This window comes from Acipenser ruthenus, chromosome 4 (genome assembly GCF_902713425.1).
Source record: "Acipenser ruthenus chromosome 4, fAciRut3.2 maternal haplotype, whole genome shotgun sequence".
Classification (NCBI taxonomy): Eukaryota; Metazoa; Chordata; class Actinopteri; order Acipenseriformes; family Acipenseridae; genus Acipenser; species Acipenser ruthenus.
This window is the reverse complement of record NC_081192.1, coordinates 40,677,773-40,695,467: the sequence shown is the minus strand read 5'-3', so window position 1 is coordinate 40,695,467 and position 17,695 is coordinate 40,677,773. Positions and strand designations below refer to the sequence as shown.

General features: G+C 33.7%; 1 protein-coding gene across 6 annotated transcripts in view; it reads right to left on the bottom strand.

Annotated features, from left to right (window-relative positions):
- The window catches only part of LOC117399374 (zinc finger transcription factor Trps1-like), a 128,440-nt gene extending 111,011 nt beyond the window's left edge, over positions 1-17,429 (bottom strand). For 2 of the 6 annotated variants that reach the window (XM_059022376.1, XM_059022380.1), the window contains exon 1: positions 16,210-16,413. In XM_059022376.1, the coding sequence (XP_058878359.1) occupies positions 16,210-16,219 (10 nt within the window). In that variant the 5' untranslated portion in view covers positions 16,220-16,413. Of the gene's footprint in view, positions 1-16,205; positions 16,415-16,511; positions 16,709-17,374 lie in introns of those variants that run through there. The other 4 variants (XM_059022378.1, XM_059022377.1, XM_059022379.1 and 1 more) reach the window with 4 other exon arrangements.
- Between the last annotated feature and the right edge of the window lie 266 nt (positions 17,430-17,695).

Sequence of the window (17,695 nt, the reverse complement as noted above, 5' to 3'; positions counted from 1 at the left end):
CATTATTGTGAAACAGCAAACAAAAGAATGCCTTGTAATGCAAGGTTCACTAGATCACTGATCTTCCTAAAAATGCAATACTATAGTCTGTCTTCAATGCACTTAATCTCATTGTCGGAATCTTTGACTTGTTACTTGAAGGTGACTGCAACTTAAAATTACTCCCGCTTGTGATCAACCAAGCAGAGTATAGTTTCACGAAACCTCCGGCAGTGTGGGTTGCTACACCTGAGTAAACGTATTTCCCTGTCATACATGAGTGCAATGAAGAGTCAAAATACAGCAGTTTTGTCCAATAGAAAATGTTAATTTGTTGAATTAAGACCAAGTTTTAAAAAATGATTTAAAAAAAACATGCCATGTTTCTGTGAAAAAAAAGGATATGAGATCACAGGTTCTTTGGCTTTTTTTTCTGTAAAGCCCTCCGACTATGGGATTCTCTGTCCAAATCAATACACTCTATATTCAGTTACATCTGTTTTGTCTTTTCCCTAGTGGTCCCTGCATGTAGTTTGAGGAGTCATGTATAATGCCCAACACAATTTATCATTGCTTTTCCTTCATAGTGCTACCTCGTTATAAAGGCTGCCCTTTAGAGCACATAAACATTTTTTATATGGTGGTATGGTCAAGGTTCCCATTTCCTTACATTAAGCCATTTCACTAGCTTTTTCACTACAAGGAATGGCACAAACAGCATTGTCTCTTATCTATTGTCCTGACTAGAGCGTATAAAGGGGTAACATTTTAAAGTGCTTCGGAAATCCAATAACATATCTGTTGATGTTGTTCAAAGCCTCATCTGGCTAGGCTGAGAGAAATATCCCAAAGCAGAGTTCTTGCATGGAAACCAATTCATTTGTGTCATTTTCCTCCTATACTAATTTGATTGCTCATACTGGGTGTTTGGCACATACCATGTCTCTGCTGTCATGTCTTTAAAACTAAGAAACTTTTTTTTTTTTTTTTTAAATATTGTTTGTGCAGCATGCTGGTGATGTCATTCCCATAGTGTGAGGTGACTACTGAGCCAAGAAACTTCTGCTCACTTGAAAAGCTAGAATACTGTCTCAGAAAAAAAAAAAAAAAAGATTAAAATGACCCTGAAATGTACGGTCTGTGAGCCACACATATGCAAGTAGTAAGATACTACATTACCTGGATGTCAAGATGCTATAATTATTAAAGGGAAAAAACGCTTCACTTATGAAGTTGCTACAGGATATTTTTCAGTTTCATTAATTTAGTGAAATACTGGTTTCTAAACAACGTGTACTTTTTGCTCTAAAGAAAGGCACGGAATGATGATAATATTTACACAACAAGAAAGCTAATATTCACTTCTAAAATACTTTTAAAATTAATTGTTTGCAGATTCCTAATTGGTATAAATCAAGCCAGTTTGAGAACAAAGGTACCAATCATTGCAAATGACAGCATATTAAGATAATCTGCATATTATTATTATTATTATTATTATTATTATTATTATTATTATTATTATTATTATTATTTATGTCTTAGCAGACACCCTTATCCAGGGCGACTTACAGTCGTAAACAAAAATACATACAGACTATTTACTGACAGCATCAGTACATTTATTTTTTACTTGTGACTAGCTAATAGGATTTTTTAAGAAAATAAGAAACTGCAATAAACAACAACAACAAAAAAAATCCCTGTAGATGACCTGAAAAGTGAGTTACTGTATAAATACAACCTTTCGGGTTATACAATAGGTGATCCTGTTCAAAGTAATTATTAAAATTACTAGAAACCCCAATTTGCTTTCATTACAAACTATAGCACTGAAAAGCAATGTGGCAGATTTATGGTGCTTAACATGCTTCTTTCAGGTTCCTTATAATTTTTTCCATAGCTTTGTTTTCCAGACTTTCATTTAAGTGACGGCCATTAATCCTGCAACTCACTTTCTGCCATATAATGCTGCTAAATGAGTGTAAAGTTTCGGAGGAGATCTCAAAACATGCTACACAAGAAGTGGATATTCACTGATTTGGCTGGATGTCAGAGACAAAGTGAAAATAAAGCGACTAATCAAATTAGTTTTGTTTTTTAAAGCCTTGATAATTGCTAAAATCGTAATATTTACAAACAATTAGACAATGTTTATGTTCTGATAAGTGCTGTTTTGAAATGACTGTTATTTACTTGAGGTAATCCAATTATAACAGTTTTCTAAAAACTGTGTTTAAGTGACTTGAGACAAGTTACTTTTCAGAAAACTGACAGAATTCTGTGTGCACATAACAAAATGTGCCTGATGAAATAAATGTTCCTGAAGTGCACATTTTACACAGAGGAATACAATAGTTAATGCTACTATTGCCTTTAAATGGACACTGGGAATATTTCAGTTTCCATAACAGAAAAACAAAAACAGTGCGCTCAGAGCAAAAGCCTAATAATTCTGGAGTAAACAATACTGTAGGTGCTAAATAATATGAAAACTTGAATGGTCAAATCACTGTAAAGACTGGAAACATTTTGAAGTTACCCCCCCCCCCCCAAAAAAAAGCAACTGATTCCTGGTAGTTTGCCATTTTTAAAACAGATACCTCGTCTATAAGTAAGTTGAAAGTATTGTTAAGATTTCTTTCAGTCGTTCCTATAGTATATGTTCATTTCTCATTTCAACCATATCTAAATGATCAGTTCTGGGAGACCACGGTCGTTAATCAACACATGCTGGGAACTGGGGAAAGAGAGAACAACTGCTTTCCGCAACACTTCCTGTGATAAGACAGATCGGTCGCTGTGCACAGATCACAGCTTCAAAAGGCTTAAAGGTTCACGTGAATGTAAACGTGGCTCAGGTCTCTTCACACAGCATTCCTAATAGCTTCAAGTTGTTATATAGCAGCCATAATGTTTCTTCAAACTTTTTAAAGATGGTGTTTCAATTTTTAATGGATGCTCCTCTGAATTCTCTGCTAATCCTCTAAGCTATTTAAAGTTGTCATGTCCCATTTGAGACCTGATATAGACCTTGTAAAGTTTTATTAATTATCCTTCCAATATTGTTTGCTTAAGCTTATTCCTGTTTTTCTATCTTTCAAAAGACAGCCTTTACATTTTCTTATTTTCTTTTTGGATTTGTAGGTTTACAAAAAAGGGGATAGAAGAACCATTGGAAGTCAAATATGTGCTTCAATGTGTTTATGGAAGTGACCAACTAAAATGATTATGCAAATTAGTTTATATATTTGCACTTTTATTGTTTATGATTTATAGATTGAACGTGGTCAAATTGAAAAACAGAAACAGACATCACACATAACAAATGTTTTGTAAATAGTTCTCTAATTTAAAGTATGATGTAACAGTGCATAAACATAAGATATTTGCATATTTGTTTTTATTAAATAACGTTTGAAATTCACAAAACTACTCGAGATTGTTTCTTTAACAACAGTCAAGAAGAAATACATAACACAATGTATTTATCAAATTAAAAATATTTAAATAACACAAGTTTAGAGTTAACAGTGACTTCTCCATTCATGACTTTTTAACTGCAAAATTCTAAATGAGTTTATACTCTCAAAACCATGCTATGTTTATTTAAAGGACTTTTAAACCGTTTTAAATAACTGCCTGCAGCAGGAATATAGATTTAATTTCCTCTATCCCACTTGATAATTGAAACAATTATTTTGAGATTTTTATGACTCCCAGTAGCCTACTGCTTCCCCCTGAGTGTGCCCTTCCCTCAAGGATGGTTACAGTGCCTTACAAAACAGAACAACATAGCTCAAAATGCATCCCATTAAACCCAGGGAGATGCAGTAGGGGAGAATTTCAACCAAATATACTGCACACCATGCTTAAACAAGTTTAGGGTGAGTACTGGGTCACATGTGTTTATATTGTTAAACACCCAGCCTCTTTTCAATTTAAAGTTGCCGTGTCCACAACCATATTCAATTTATACTATTATTTATTTTTATTTTTTTCTTGATAGTTGTATATCACATGGTTCATTCAGAAAATACCTTGATGACGTCTGGATATACAGGACAGATGGATAGGTGACTTCTTTACTGGACACCAGGGATTTGGATATAGATAATAAAAATAACAGATACAGAAAAGATTTTTAGAGACTTGAAAAAAAAAATTGTAATTATTCATCATTTTACAAACAACTTATTTTGTTTATTCTTGTTTTAAGATGTTCATATTAAATCACAAAAAACAACCTTTCAGCATCTATAATGACAACACAGGCTTATTCAGTGAGAAGTGCATTTACAGAAGACTTCACTATTGAAACAGATGTTTCTGGGGAAGCTAGCATTAGGATTCTGACATGCTTTATAGTGTGCCTGATTCTGCATTCAGAACATCAACTAAAAGTGTCACAAACAGGCAGCTTGCCTTTGAGTACAAGGAAAGTTATGAAGAGTGCTGTTTGTTCTTTGGGAAGGAAATCCCTTTCTAAATGAATTTCACAAATGTACTATAGACAGATTTGTCTTGTATTCATTCTACATCATTTAAACCACTTATTTTTCTGTTTTGAGCTGTTACTCTAAATAATTTATATAAAGAGGATAAACGCTACAGTATAGCTGCTGTTTATTAATTGTTTTCAAAGCAAAAGATAAAAATGTGACTTCTTAAATGAATACATAGCCTGCTGTATGCCTGGCATTTAAACATACATTTAAGTACACAATGCAGGCTTGGTAAATGATATGAGGGCTGCCACTTGCTAAATTAACTGGAGCCCCTATTTAAACCCAGTTTGATGTCCGGCAAAGGTTGCTACCCTGCTTTGGGGCACCCCCAGACAAAACTCAACTACACTGAGGACCAGCTTAGTGAACTATCACATAAAAAGATGCATATTGTATTTTGCATAAAATCCTCGATAAATCAGGACTATAGTGTTGATAATCATGTTACAGAATAACTTGAAGTAAACTTATAAAGGTATTACACTCCATGTCAAAGACTTTTGTACTTTCATATGCAGACAATTTTGCTACAGTACTTTCATTTAGTTTCATTGCTGAATTCCAGATTTTGGTTTTGAATACCTTTTTCTTGCACCAACTTGAGTTACCTTGCACAGTACTTGTGTTACAGCAGTCTTGATATACTACCTCTGATAAGTTATACAATGCAAGACATGGTCTCTTGTTGGTGTAAACACTTTTTTATACATATTTTTGTCTAAAGCCAGCCTTTAACAATACCAAAAACAAAAAAAGACTTTATTGCCTCAGAGCCTTGCCCTTCTGACTCACGAACAGTGAAAAGGAAAACACAGGTGATCTATCATGTATTTTATTTTACTTAAAGAACTTTTAAACTTAGATTTAAAAAAAAGAATGCATTTTAAGCAATTCAGTTGACTTCCCTTCAAAACTGTTTGTTTAAGAAACCTGAGTTTCAACATTTGAGAGGTTTTTGTTCCTTTTTTGTGTTCTTACTTTATCCATTCACCCTGGACAACACTATTATCACCTTAAACCTTCTCTGTGGGATGTTGCTGGCAGCGTTTTCAACTTGTACTGAAAGTATTAACCATGTTAATCGCATAACAACTCATACAGCTCTCACAGTGTATAAAATAAGTACAATATCAGATAAGTTTAGCTGCAAGTCTATAAATATTTACATTTCCTTTCAAGTACTGTTTATATATATTTTATCTGCTATCTTGAAGTTCAAGAACATGTTGAAAAGACAAACAATAAAATGTTCAAACTATGGTGCATCAGTGGGGAACTGAAATAGCTCTGTGCCTCTGTTTACCATAATAGGTGTTAAGATACAGTAACACAGACTAGCCAGCCTCACTCTCAAACCCTTCATGATTTGAATAGAATTATGAAAAGGTACAGAAAATACATAGCAGACCGGTACTCTGCAATGAAACAACATGGCTGAGCAACTGAAAGCACTGTGCTTCTGAAAACAATCATTCTTTTTACAGACACAGTTTTTATGCTTTATTATTATTTTACAGCTTTTCCCCCTTAATATTAGTAATAAATCTCAACAAAATCTTAATTCACAATACAGAATAGTAATCAGAGGCTTGTTTCACAAAGCACTTTTAGCTAGCAAGCTATGTTCTGTCTGTTTCACAAAACAATATTCCAAAAAGAACAATGGTATATTTCTTCCCCTGAGTAGTTATCATAATGCTATCAATGCAAGATGCAAAGATTAGAAACGTATGCTGTACTTCACAATAAAAAAAAATTATAAGTAGAGGTCGCGTTTACGCAAAATTTTGCGTCCTTGACGCAAAAAAAATCCATTGGAGGGAAAAATATTTTGCGTTCAATGGACGCACGGAATGCATATTCGTGGTAATCTACACTGCAGCAATGACTGTAAAATACTTGCTTGTTTTAAAAAAAAAACTGTTCTACAATATAGCAGCATTGATTAAGGTACACTCCAGTCCTGTAGGTGGCAGCAATAAGCCTCATATTTGGCTTTGCCAGAAGTATTAAGGATATTTACTTTTAGGCCCTGTCCACACTACATAACTGATCTCGAGAACCAAAAAACTTTTTAATTAATCCAGCTCAAACTTTAGTGTCCACACTGAAGTACCGTTTCATGTTTAGTCGGGCGTAATGCGTACACACACTAATGCTATTAGAATAGTTTGGTTACAGTTCCTAGCAGCGCAATGAACAGTGGAAATGAATACGATAGTATCTCACCATGTACTGTATTTTTAAAAAAAAATAATGTGTTATCTCCCATATTAATAAAGGTCCATATTGCTAAGAAATATGCAAACACACACACACACACACACACACACACACACACACACACACAATCAGGTGGCAAATTTAGCTGCTTCTATTTCATAATTAAACTCAGAAAAAGCTGTTAATTGCAAAACAACATTTGCTTTTACCTTCATATCTTGCCTGAGCCTAATTTTGGTCCATTTAATTTTATTTCAAACAAAGCTGACAAATTACGTGAATTGTTCATCCCCAATCCTACTTTTAACTCGCATTTAATTTTTGCAGTCATCTAATTTAACATTGTGCTTTTGTTATTTTCCTCACTAGTTCAACAGAGATGCACTTACAGATTTTTTTAAGCATAAAAATTAATACCTAGTGCAGAGTGTACATTAACAGCAAGTCAATCTGAATTTTTTTTTTTCAGGGGATTCTCATGAAGAAGATTGCTCATCTGCATCTCAGCCATCTACTTCTGACTGCGAGTACTACAGTGACCAAAGCAGTTGCAAGCAGTAGTAATTCACAAAAACACAAACGAAAAAAACATTCTGAATGGGAGATGAGGTATCCTTGGCTTGTTTATTGAGACGGCAAGATGTACTGCGTGTGAAAGAGCTGTTGGGCAAAAAAACAAAACAAACAAACAAAAAAACATACGCACGGATGTACAGTTTTTCAAGAATCTTCGCTTAAAAGACACGGCGATGTTGTTGGAATGCAGAAAATTATAAAAACACAAGTAGATGAAGGCAACAAACAGTGCTTAGAATCCCGTCTCGTTGTCATGGGAACAGTCTACTGTTAGTATATATAACAAGCAAAAAAGTGTGCCAGTGTTTATATGTACTGTATATCTATACACAGACAGACTTTTTTTTTTTTAAACTACTACATGCCATAGAGTTTAAACATTCATAAAAAATGTACCAAAATGCACATCCCTGGAGTTTATTAGCGTTTGTTTTAAAATGTTTGATGGACGGGACGCACAACTTTGGGCATGCGCGTTTCAGGAACACATGAAAAGAAAAGCAAGAGCTTTTGAAATTGAATATTAACAGAAGCTTCTAATGTAACTGAGAAAAAAAAATAAAAATACTTGCAGCTCAGATTACAATTTTTCTTTTTAGCCTTCCATGGTGGTTAGTTAATAAGAATAATATTAGGTCTAGGGACCTTAAAAAGATACAATATTTCTGTATGATTTATTGTACATGTTAAAGCATTTGCATTTGTATTAGAACTGCACTTTTCAATGAGTGTAAGATTCATTTTAAATATTTTATTCTTAATTAGCAGATAAAAACTATTAAACATATGTATTAAATGTAAAAGTTCAGTATAAATTACATTAAACCCTGTACCCCAAAACAGAATGTTTATTGTTTTCATAAGCCAGTTATTACGCATTCATTTATGAGAATTACATATTGTACTACAGCTTCTTTATAGTGGTTAACAAGAAGGTCTGTTTTTATATTCTTTCACAATAATATTATTCCAATTTGAAAGCAAAATGATTTGAGGTGACATATGCTGAAAAAATATATATCAATAAAGTTTAGCCTCTTAATGCAAAATGCCCTCTACTCACCCTATCTCAGTTCCTGGGGTTATGTTTATTGTTTGTTTCTAATTAACTTAATTTCATCCACATATTTAAAAGAGAAAAAGAAGGAAAATAGAATTTTGCAGTCATGTTGGTTTTGTAAAAAGAAAGAAATAGCTGCTGCTTTCAATGGCAACACTGTTCAAAATGTCTTTTGTTTTTTTCTGACAAATGGGCACAGCACCTTCACATTTGGAAGTAACTTTTTTGATTTTTTCCTTGTTTGTTTTTAACAGAGGCACTCCAATGCTGATACGCCAACATGGTACTCATTAACAAAATAAATAAAACTATACAGAATTCATTCAACTACAGCAGTTAAAACATAATAATCAATAAACTTGGACTGTGCAATTATTTATTATTAGTTATGTAACAGGGAGTGTTGTGTGATCCACTGCTGTTTCAGATTTTGTCCGCTGTCGGTGAGATGAGATGAGGTTACAAAAATCTCTAAAACCACGAATGCATTGTGGTTAAGGCTCTCGCTTGCTGGTTCACTTAGTGGTCCTATAGATCTTGACATTACTATCTTTGTATGTGATTTAGAATATGTCTATACCTGCTTTGGACATCTATATACTTCATCATATTTTGGGTTAAGGTGGAGGCAATTCCTTCAGAAATCGCTAGTAATAGGCCTACTCTCAAATCACACCACACAGGAAGTGATCATTACCATGACCAGATGCTGTATTTTATTATTTTACAAAAGGGAGGGAATAATTGATAGAAATAAATGTGTTTGGAGGTTGTACCACAATGAAAACTATACAGACTTCCCATTACAAAACTGCAAGTCACTTACAGCCAGATGTCACTGTAGTAACTTTTTCCATTAAACCTTTAACCAATTAGGAGGTACTGTTTTGCTTGCTCTTGCCTATAGAAGATAGTTCATAAATACTTGCACATTGGCGTTCAGTTTTTCATTGTATATTGTGATTTTCAGTTTGTATCTTCTGCTTTAAAAGGTTTTTTGTTTTTTTTAAGTATAGAATAGCAAAAGACAAAACTTTACAAATTTAACATAAGAAATGCTATGTGCCTTTTTATCCACACATGTGTATCTGTTTGTATGTCACAAACAGAAAAGGCCAAGTTGTAAATCATAACCAAGTAAAACTAAAGAAATGTCTCAGTCTGGCAGACAACCTTCTTTAGTTTTATCAGATTTTATGATTGAGTATTTAAATTATGGACGATACATAAATAGTAACCTAATTCGAAAAGCAGGAACTTTATTGCAGTATTAAGGATGACTCAAAGTGTTTCCACACGATTTGAATTTTACCTACCTTATCTGTCCTTATCTAACTTAAAAGAAGAACGCTATAGCTTACCTGAATTGAAACTTTTCAACCAACAATTGACCATTAATTGTATGCAACTGCATCTAAGAATGTCTCAGGGGAACCACTTTTAGACAAAACTAGTTTTAAAGTCCACAAATCATGCATTTAAACACTGTACAGCAAACCAATTACTGGGATAACTGTAATCTTCCAGTAGCTGAGATTTTAAAGCAGACATGCTTACTGGAGGTTTTGATAGCTTGTGACAAATTACAGCACTGGTCAGGAGCCCTGTATGAACTTTACTGTCTCCAGTGCCTGGCTCTGCTAGACAGCAACAGTAGCCAATAACCAAAATGTTCATTTACAATTTCACTGTTAAGAAAACAGCAGTTTTCTTTCAGGTCTATATAACAATATCTCCCGCAAGTTAACACGATTACTTTTTAAGACAGCTACCACTTCATCCGTCAACAGATGCCAGGGAGGTTACATCCGATTTTGTTTCCTAACCAGCCTGATTGTCAATTCAGGCAACAGAATGACTGTGAAGGATGTGGCTTGTATTTTGAACCAAGCATGTATATAAACCGGTCTAATGACTGGAATTACAACAAGTATAATAACTCCCTACAATTTGCAATCCTAATGTAAAACTATAAGAAGCTAAGAGGCAAGCAGACAAAAGTTTCAGCAACATGTATTTTAATATCCAATGCATTTTTACAGCATTCTAAAAATAATCCTCTTCAGGACATAAGTATACAAAACAATCATACAGCAGCTTTTTGAATCGTGGTAACCTAGTGGCAAAGAGGAAGAAGAAAGAAACAAGGGTTGAACATTGACAATGACTTTTAACTCAAAGTATCATAAGCACTATTTTTCTAAAAAGAGAAAACACTCATTACTGTTACAAGGCTAGAAATAAACTACTAAGAACCCTTTAATTAAATTCTTAAATTGGGTATTTGTAACTTAAATAGGTATTTTTCTCATTTCAGAATAAAATGTTCAAATGACGCTTTGCAGGCTTAGTGAATTTCACCTCTGTTTTACTGTTGTTTCGTTTGACTAATGAGTGCAGTATATTTCAAGCTGAAAATGAACTACGGTAGTTTTCCTGCCACTTTGTTTGCAAGGCAGGCAACAAAAAAAACAAACCCATGAGGATTTAAACAGTAGGGCCAATTCTGCTTTGGGTTTAAGAACCTTGGTCATTGAAAATTGTATTTGAAAAAGGATATTGCATCATTAAGTGTAACAACAGAGGACTGTACAGTTGTCAAAACTATCAAGCAGCAGTAGCCTGAAATGCACTGACAATCACAAAGAGCTTTTGGAGGAACCCAACACTGTTCAGCAGGATAGGACTTAAATAACAGATTTAAAAACTAGAATAAAAATAACTGCATCAACCAGCCATTTCTTACTCCAACCACAGTCCCATTTTACTGAATCTGAAAAAACAACCCATTTGGTTCCCAAAACCAATCCAAAGCGTTATTAAAAGTTTAAGGCTACCAATTACTGCTGTCTGTTTTTTTCAAAGCAAACTTTGGCATTACGTCAGATGGTTTTAAAAAATCGAAAGTTTCCTGCCTGGATAAACTAAACCACCAGGGAAGGTGTCTAGCCACTTGCAAAAACTTTTAATGGAACTTTTTTTTAAAGCAATAGTACCACCTTTTTTTTTTTTTTTTTTTTTTAAAAGGATCTTTTGTTTCTTGAGCTATTTCCTAGAATTGGATATTTCAGGGCAAAATTAATAATGACACATGTATGTGTGTTTATAAATAGACAAAGTGTTTTCTGTTCAATTACATTTTTACTGGTACGCATTAAAATTGTAATTTATTTTGTACATTTGTTAAGGTGTGAGACACTAGCACAGCAACAGAGCTGACCCGCCTTAAATTTTCATCAATCAAATCAACGCTCAACATCATTAATAACAAATATACTGGGGTGCTGGAAAATCACCATAGGTCAATTGCAACAAACTTGTACATTTAGTGCAGTGCTGTGTACTAAGTTGCGTACTACCTAATACGGTACTCTCATAGGATCATCCCCAGCTGCGTACTAACTTAGTACCAATTGCAACGAAAAAAGATGGGGCTCAAAATCTGAGTGATTGGTTCCAGCTAATTATATTTTAAGAGTGTTATTTTTCATTGCAAGATCTTTTTTTTTAAGAAACCTAACATCTTAATTATTATTGTTTTTTAATTTACATTTTTTTAACTTAAGAAAATGATGTACGGAAAATGTATTTACGCACAAAAGTAAATACTTATAGGACCAAAGGTGTATTGTAGATTATAAAAGGTGTAAATCGAATCAGAAATGTAATTACATATTTCAGGTAAAAGCTTAATATCTCAGTACATCCATACGAAAGCAATGATGGCCAGTAGTCGTTTGCAAATTTATACAAATAGAGCAAAAACTTTGTTTCATAGTGTTTAAAAGATTTTATTGAAACTGTGGAGGATGGCCAAAATGATTCCACTGCAATTCTGCAGCACACAACTGCATGTAACACAATTGTAAGCAGATTTAATACCGCGTTCCCTGGGAGATGGCCAGGTACAGCAGCAAATTTAAAAAATGTGTGGAAGAGGCTGAAGATAGAGACACTGGAAAGTCGTACTGGAATTATTATTATTATTATTATTATTATTATTATTATTATTATTAATAAAATATGCCTATGTTAAGTTGAATAAGGATTTGTTGCAAATGTTTTTTGTTTTTTGTTTTTTCCCCAGATCATTTAAAATAATTTTTGGTTATGAATAGTTCTGTTTCATAAAAGCTGGTAATACATTTTGGGATTTTTCATATTTGTTCCAATTAGTACGATACCACAAGTCTTTAGTCTACAAAAATTGCTGGACTAACTTTGTAACGTGTTTTAGTATCCTCTAGAGGGCAACAGCAGTTACTTTGGGTTCGTTGCAATTGAGAAACATTTTAATACGCAGCTGGGGACTATATTGAGCAGGGGCACGGGAACTAGGGGTGCTGGGGGAATGGCAGCATCCCTGGCTTTGCATGGCTTCCACCATATAAAAGGGTTACAGTTTTGTTCAATGGCTTTCAGCACCCCCACTATAAAAGTTGTTCCAGCGCCTCTGATCTTGAGCTGCTTAGTTCGTTGTAAGTGGTATTAACTTGCGTACTAGTTTATTACCGTCCTCCGTATTAACCATGGGATCATCCCCAGTTAGTAAGCTCCTTTTAGTTCGTTGCAACTGACACCAAGTGTTTTCACATCCAAATTTGTATTCCATTTGCCAGTAATCCACTTTGTAAAGCTGGCTGTTAAAAAAAAGGAACAAAAACTGAGCTAACTAATGGCTGTGAATGATTTTTCTAAAAAAAAAAAAAAAAAAAAAAAAAACCTCATATGTAATATTACTTAAGACACTGAAAACAATGATTTTTTATATTAATTTGAACACAAAGGGAAACCCTCATTAAGCTGGCACAGCAAGCTTGTTTTCAAGAGGGACACACATTTCTCATTGGTCAGTGTACATATACATTGAAAAAAATAAATTATAATGAATCTTTTTTTGTTGTTGTTTTTAATTTATGCAGTGAAGCTACATTTTGAATGTTAATTGGTACATGTAACTGATTCTAGAATTCAGGACTATGTATACAAAACATGCCTGATCCAGCTTTGTTCTCATAAGAGGAATTTTTAGTTTACAATCAGTGTTCTTTAAAATAACTTACTAACATGGATTATAAGTGTCTTGGACCATCACCATGTCCACATTTGTACATGTAAATTACACCTGATCAGTTTGATACATTTGCACATTAACTCGATGTATAACTCCAAAATACCCCATGTGATACAACCAAAGGGTTTAAGTTTTAGTGCAGTTTTAATGCAGTAGTGGATGTTAGTATAGAGCTATTTAAAAATAAATCACTGTTGTTTTTTTTGTTTTGTTTTTTAAACAATGGTGTAATATAACTGAATAATAAACATTTTGGACTGGTCTGCTCAATTCCATGATATCTGCTTCTAAATCAGAGGGCTTACTTCTCAGTGGGCAAATTCAGTGCCAGTCAGAATCAAGGCTTAAATTAAACATGGGTGGGGACCCCAATGTTAAATGCATTAATAACTACAATATGAAGCGCACATGAGCTTGTTTATCTGAGGTGCCAACCTGTGTCCAGGAATTCTAATAAAATCTATAGGGCTGTAAACAGCCTCTACTGATAATAATAATAATAATAATAATAATAATAATAATAATAATAATAATAATAATAATAATAATAATACTTTTGAAGTGAATATTTAAAATGGCAGACCTTTAAGAAAAAGCCAACTATTTCAGTAACCTGTTGCTTCAGCTGCCTAAGACAAAAAAAGACTTGTTTGGTGCTAACAAGTCCAAAACTTGCACTTAGAAAAAGAAGCCAGCAAACCGCATCGAGATAGATAGATATATAGACACACACACACACATTGACGTACCTATTAGCATTAGTTTGTAAAATGAATTCCGCCTATTCAAATTTTTACATTATAACATAGTTTGTAAGTAATTGATTGCATGCTGCATTTTGGTGCAAACAACACAAAGCATGGTCCAAAAGTTATCTAGAAGTTTCGAGTAAACACCAAAGCTATGAGTCCCATTGTTATAAAAGATACCCCCCCCCCCCCCCCCCCCCACACACACACACCCCTCCCCAATACACAATCCACACATATCATTTAATATGAGACCTGAATTCATTTGACAGCCATAAAATTCCCACCATGTAGAAAATCTGTAGTCAAATAGAAGCAGCAGAATAACTCATTTACATTTCAAAACGTTAGTCTGTTTGATCAAAATCCATGGAAATACTCAAAGAAGACATAAAACTATACTAAACATTACAATATCGGTGATAATTAAGTTTTGCTTGTAGTTTTATGATATCGAAGTTAAAAGCCACATGTGTATTTCTAAAGATGAGATGTGCTTGCTTGCTGTAGCCACGTCATTAACAAACTTTTACCAACAATAAGGAGATCGTTCATGAGTAGAAGCGCTGTATCATTTCCAGACAGTGTTGTCAGTTTCACAGTTTACAGGAAATACTGTAATTCATCTACTGGAACAAGCAACACGGGATTTCTGTGTCATATTCGGTTAAAAATATTCCTAGACTAGATACAAGCACGGTACTTGGTGGTTGATTAAAATAAACTGAAAAGTGGCACACGTTCCCCAATAAGTTTGTACATAAATTTAGTCTGCATAAGACTTGAAATGTGTCAACATAATTTTATTTAACAGCTGTTAGAAAAGTAACACTAAACGTAGGCTACACTATAAATGCCTAGATAAAAGGCAAAAGTAGACACAGACTTGATTCAGACTGTAAGCATACCATTAGCCTAATTTTATTTATATATATATATATATATATATATATATATATATATATATATATATATAGATATAGATAGATAGATAGATAGATAGATAGATAGATAGATAGATAGATATAGCTATATACACTGTAGCTATATACAGTAATCGCTTATTGCTTTTTTCACTTTGACAATAGCCCACAATTGTAGAATAAAATATACAACAATGATAAAAGTTCACATTAGGTACGTGTTGATTAATCACGCCACTGAAAACTTTTTTGTGTGTTACTACTGAATCACATTGCGCCGAATTGCTTGTCAGTTTCCATTAACCGCATCGACAACGCAGAGAACATTAAAGGGCTTCCTTATAGTTTTTAAACAATTAGTGTTTAAAAAACATGTTTACCAAATGGCCTCCCGCTAACTTCAGAAATAAACTTAGGAATGAAGACAATCAATAATGTCTGCAGCAAACTTTTTTTTTTTTTTTTTTTTACAAGTTAAATCATTCGATTCAAACCACAAGACGAACTCAAATCATTTTTAATATTACGTATTCTCAAACCACTCTGGGTGATTGTATTTGTTTTGTTTTTTAGTCAAGTACTCACACAAACACACAAATGTAGTTTGTGTAATGACTGCATTATCACGCATATGACTAAAAAACGCACACGAGCATGCCCGGTTACAATGGAATCGGTTACATCGTATTACGTTATAATATCAACAAAATAACTATATGTGATATAACAACGAATCAACTGATTCAGCATATATGCATAACACATCAGAAATTTAAGTTTACGAAATTACTAGAAATCACAGCCACGTTCCATTGTCTTGTTATGGATCATTAACTTTTCACAAAAAAAAAAAAAAAAAACACTTGTAAGAAAAGTATCAACATTGATGTATTAGAGCTGCTACTTTCCCTTCTCCTCGTCAACTACCCGCACTAAAATACTGGTAAAACAAGTTCAAATCACTTGAATGTACGACTTTGATACCAACATAGCACGGACTAAATATTCAAATAACTACTTTTAAAAACACTTTCAAAACTTTATCTGTCACAATTGTGCGTCCCAGTAAATGTTTCGCAGCCATTTAAAAGAAGAAAAGAAAACTAGACAAACCTACTGGAAATCATGTTTTTCCTCTTCGTCTAAATGTGATCTTCCGATTTAAGGCTACTGAACGTTGCAAGTAGCCAATTTCAATTTCTCATCATGCATTTGACCCAACAAAACCTAAATGCCATGTGAAATCTGAGAAGCCCTGCTCTTTTTTCTTAGCGAAGTAGCTCACAACTGATTCACAAATCCCCAAGCGCTCCCCAACATTACATAACATTTCTAAGAGATCGGCATTCAGGGACTAATATAAATTCACATCACATTGTTTGCTCCCTTCTCTGCGTTTTCTGATTCGTTTATCCTTACCTGTTGATTAAATGGAAATAATCTTTGCAGTCTGGTGAAAGATGGTGGAGCGTTGGCTTGAGCCATGAACCGTCTTTCTGTTGTTTGTTTGTTGATCTCGGATTGTTTTAGGGGGGTTAAGAGATTTCTGATTGCTCCTATCCAGTGAGATCGGAGTGACTGTGTTTAATCATAAACGCCAGGGTCTGTTTAAAAAAAAAAAAAAAAAAAAAAAAAAAGGAGTTTAGTTTGCAGTGAGCTCACTTCTTTATCAGAAATGTTATCGCTTGTCAGGACCTCAGACTTCAAGGATTACGTCAGTTTCAAGACACCAACACTATTAATACCAGAAGCATTTGCAGAGGAAAGCGCCACCCCAGACTGAGAGTTCTTAAAGAGACAGTGTACCTTTATGAAAAGTGAAGAAATAAAACAGTACAGGTTGGCTTAAATCTTTAGTTGAAAAGCAAACCCCAATCTAAGAAGACAATACTAGTTAAGAATGTTGACATTCTGTTACCAACATATTATATCAAAGTATTATACCGGTACCGGTAATTTAATAAGCGTTTGTTTACATTTTGCGGGCGTTTATACTTAAATTCATAAATGTTCACAAACCATGCACACACGTATAAATCTAAAAATAAAGCAAAACAGGTCATGTCGATTTGTATGTGTTTCAAGCATCTCAACTATTATTACACATTATACAGTACAATGTATATTATTTAAAGTTTATTGCGATATAAAATTCCATGTACATTTCAAAAGTACAATTTACATTTTACCAATTTGACCATTTTACTTTTCAAAAGTGTGTTTTTCGTCACAGAATATAGCAAACACATATGACACAGTGGAACACAAGTCGACATACATACCGTATTAAAATGGCACAGCAGTCACAAGCTAACGAGTGAGGATAGGTGATCAAATACACCCTAGATGAGCCCCAACGTACAAATAAAGGCATATGAGTGGAGGGGCGTTTATTTAAAATGATCATAGTCCCCTTCACTAATTACCTCTTGATAACATATTCCCCAAATGATTGTCCTCATCTTCCTGAAATTTCTCTTACCAAGTATGTTCAGAAATATGATTAAACTTTTTTTTTTAAAGATTAAAAATGTAATCAATGAAGAACATGCTTTCAGTCGGCTCTAAATAGTCTACCTGATCCAATAATTATGACAAACTGT